General features: G+C 44.2%; 1 protein-coding gene across 1 annotated transcript; it reads left to right on the top strand.

Moving 5' to 3' along the window:
• The first annotated feature begins 6 nt into the window (after nucleotides 1–6).
• Nucleotides 7–2744, top strand: CTGF (connective tissue growth factor). The gene is made up of 4 exons (XM_008586785.1): nucleotides 7–151; nucleotides 375–626; nucleotides 759–970; nucleotides 1344–2744. Exons 2-4 carry the CDS (start codon nucleotides 500–502, stop codon nucleotides 1638–1640), a joined length of 636 nt encoding a protein of 211 aa, XP_008585007.1. The 5' UTR covers nucleotides 7–151; nucleotides 375–499; the 3' UTR covers nucleotides 1641–2744.
• The last annotated feature ends 1216 nt before the right edge of the window (nucleotides 2745–3960 follow it).

The raw sequence follows: 3960 nt of genomic DNA, 5'->3' as shown, positions 1-3960 counted from the left end.
GTGAGCCTCGTGCTGGACGGCTGCGGCTGCTGCCGCGTCTGCGCCAAGCAGCTGGGCGAGCTGTGCACCGAGCGCGACCCCTGCGACCCGCACAAGGGCCTCTTCTGCGACTTCGGCTCCCCGGCTAACCGCAAGATCGGCGTGTGCACCGGTAAGCCCCGCAGCCCCCGCCCCTTGGTGTCCGGCCACCTCCTCCCTCACTCCCACCGCCCACCAGAAAAAGAAACCGCTCCAAGCTGAGTCCCTCTGTCCAGCTGCGGCCAGCCCGCCCCCTGCAGCCCGAGTCCCGGCTCGCAGCCCTGACGCGCTCACGGGAGCGTGCGGGGAACCGATGCCTGACCTCCACATCCCCCCTGCCCCTTCCTCCCCTCCAGCCAAAGATGGTGCTCCGTGCGTCTTCGGTGGGACCGTGTACCGCAGCGGAGAGTCCTTCCAGAGCAGCTGCAAATACCAGTGCACGTGCCTGGACGGGGCGGTGGGCTGCGTGCCCCTGTGCAGCATGGACGTTCGCCTGCCCAGCCCTGACTGCCCGTTCCCCAGGAGGGTGAAGCTGCCCGGGAAGTGCTGCGAGGAGTGGGTGTGTGACGAGCCCAAAGACCACACCGTGGTTGGCCCGGCCCTCGCCGGTGAGTTGAGTCTTTCTCTAAGTCAGTGCGCAATTCTCCCCCCCAGGGACTGAGTCCTAACTCTGCCAAGCGAAGGGGGAAAATATCTTATCCTGGCATTTGACCTTGTGTTTGTGTGCTCTGCTCTCACAGCTTACCGACTGGAAGACACATTTGGCCCAGACCCCACTATGATTCGAGCCAACTGCCTGGTCCAGACCACAGAGTGGAGCGCCTGTTCCAAGACCTGTGGGATGGGCATCTCCACCCGGGTCACCAATGACAACGCCTTCTGCAGGCTGGAGAAGCAGAGCCGCCTCTGCATGGTCAGGCCTTGCGAGGCTGACCTGGAAGAGAACATTAAGGTACATGTTCTGCTCCTGTTAACTGATTTTCATAGAATGATAGTAGATAGGACCGAAGTTAGGTCTCTTGCCACCCTGCTATTCTAAGCCAGTTATCTCCCAAAATACCTAACCTTTGAGTTGTTTTGCTGGAATGAGATTGTGTAATAGAAACCACAAGTTTTCCACTACAAAATTCTCCACTGTGTCAGTTAATTCAAGACATTCCAGGAGAGGCCATGTCTATTTTCGGAAAACCGGCCAATGAGACTCAAACTTCCTCTCCGCAAAATATAAACAGAAGTCAGACAACATAAGACTAAAACAGAGGGTTGAAGAACGCCACCCCCCTTGTGGAGTCATTGATTTTTCTCTTCTCCCTTGTCTTCCTTAGAAGGGCAAAAAGTGCATCCGTACCCCCAAAATCTCCAAGCCTGTCAAGTTTGAGCTTTCTGGCTGCACCAGTGTGAAGGCATACCGTGCTAAGTTCTGCGGAGTTTGCACAGATGGTCGATGCTGCACCCCCCACAGAACCACCACCCTGCCTGTGGAATTCAAGTGTCCCGACGGCGAGGTCATGAAGAAGAGCATGATGTTCATCAAGACCTGTGCCTGCCATTACAACTGTCCTGGAGACAATGACATCTTTGAGTCCCTGTACTACAGGAAGATGTATGGAGACATGGCATAAAGCCAACGAGTGAGAGACATTAACTCATTAGACTGTAACTTGAACTGATTCCACATCTCATTTTTATGTTAAAATGATTTCAGTAGCACAAGTTATTTAAATCTGTTTTTCTTACTGAGGGGAAAAAAATTCCCACCAAATTCAAAACATTGTGCCATGTCAAACAAATAGCCTATCAACAACCCCAGACACTGGTTTGAAGAAAGTTAAGACTTGACAGTGGGACTACATTAGTGCACAGCATGAGAATGTATATTAAGGTGTGGCTTTAGGAGCAGTGGGACAGCATCAGTAGACAGGCTAGTACTGTCAGATGTCATCTTAAAGTAGTAATGTGCCTGCTATTTGGAGTGTGATTGAGAAGGAAAATTCTAGCATGCTCACTGACCTGCCTGTAGCTCCAGCATGCCTGTAGCTCCAGTGACAGCTAGGGTGTGTGTTCTCCTGCCATCATCAGGCTGAGTCAAGTTGTTCTTTAGAACAGCAGTTTCCACTCTGATGTTCTGATTCGAATGACAGTGTTCAGGAATCAGGATCCTGTCTATTAGACTGGACAGCTTGTGGCAAGTTAATTTGCCTGTAAACAAGCCAGATTTTTTTTATTGATATTGTAAATACTGTGTGTATATATATATATATTTGTACAGTTAACTAAGTTAATTTAAAGTTGTTTGTGCCTTTTTGTTTTTGTTTTTAATGCTTTGATATTTCAAATGTTAGCCTCATTTTCTGAACACCATAGGTAGGACGTAAAGCTTGTCTGATAATTCAAAGCATGAAATGGATACTCAAATGGGAATTCTGCTCAGTTATAGTGACAGTCCATCAAAATAGATTGTTTGCTGAATGAAGGTGAGGCAGGGATGTCCTTGAAAATCTGATTTCTCGGTAGGAAACATGGTAGTCTCATTTTTAATGAACAAATGGTCTTTATTAAAAAATGAGTAGCTCTATGTTATAGCTGATCGGTTTTTCTACCTGGAAGCATTTGTTTCTCCTTTGACTATGACTGTTTTTTGGACAGTTTATTTGTTGAGAGTGTGACCAAAAGTTACATGTTTGCACCTTTCTAGTTGAAAATAAAGTATATATTTTTTCTATGAAGGGCTTGGTTATTCATTTATTCTTCTAAACATTTCTGAGTTTTCTTGAGTATAAATGGGAAGTTTTTATCTTAAGATAATTCACCAAAATTTTCTAAATATCTTTTATTATACTAATAAATTGGTTAATCAATAGAATGTTTACATAAACATACTTCACACTGAATCAAGTGTCAAGACTTGCAGGCATACACACAGAGTACACAGGCATTTTTTATTATCTTCACGGTTCTTTTTAAACACTTTAAATTATCTCTAGATTACTTCAGTCTCCACTAACCCCTATTGTATTACACATGGTCCTTTTTACATTTAGTCCCTCTCTAGCCATTGCAGGCTAATTTCCAACAACTTCACATCACAAACTAGTCTATGTGCTTTGTGCATGGAAAATGTTTAGGTACTTTTTAATTTGTATTTCTAAACTCCAATATCTTACTGTTAAATCTGAAAAATATGAAATGAAGTCTACATAAAATGGAGCCATTTAAAAAGTCTTATTTCATATAGTTCTGTTTTCAGTTACCATGATAACCAATGACAAATAGATGATGGCATAAACAGAAAAGAGGATAAGCTAATCTTCCATTCATTAACATTAATAGAAATTCGTCTTAAAAGCAATTCTTTCATTTTCCCAAGTCATTGGCCTTATCAGACGTCAAGATCAATTGATCCTACCTTACCAAGTAATTTATAAATGATAAAGTGAAATGATAAAGAAGCTTGGTATGGAAATGACATTGGACCTTCCCAGGACCCTACTGAAAAGAGAACCAAAGTTAATGACAAACAAAAGAAACACCCCAAAGGCAACTAGAAGCTCAATTTTTTCCAGATGAGCATAGCTGTGAATTCTAGAGGAAAAAATAAATAAATGCGGACAGACTAACCTGTCCCAGAATAATTAGCAATGTTGTAGTGGCAGTGTCATTCTGAGACAAAAATATACCTGAAAATAAAGACTAGTTCTACAAACAGTGCCCACACCACAATCCAAAGGGAAAACTTCCTGTGTTCAAAATGTCAAAAGTATTTCTGGTCAAAACACAGGGCTTTTAGGATACACCCACATTTGTATATAGCGATGCTGTCAGCAGCAGCACCACACTTCCCCAAATAAACGCCTGTCACACACACACACACACACACAGAGAAACACACAGAGGATATTGTTAGTTCACATTCCCTTTCTGTCAGTTGACTCCTACCTAGCT

Source organism: Galeopterus variegatus, unplaced genomic scaffold (genome assembly GCF_000696425.1).
Source record: "Galeopterus variegatus unplaced genomic scaffold, G_variegatus-3.0.2 Scaffold114, whole genome shotgun sequence".
In the NCBI taxonomy this organism is placed as follows: Eukaryota; Metazoa; Chordata; class Mammalia; order Dermoptera; family Cynocephalidae; genus Galeopterus; species Galeopterus variegatus.
The sequence above is the reverse complement of the archived record's forward strand: the minus strand, read 5'-3'. Positions and strand labels throughout refer to the sequence as shown.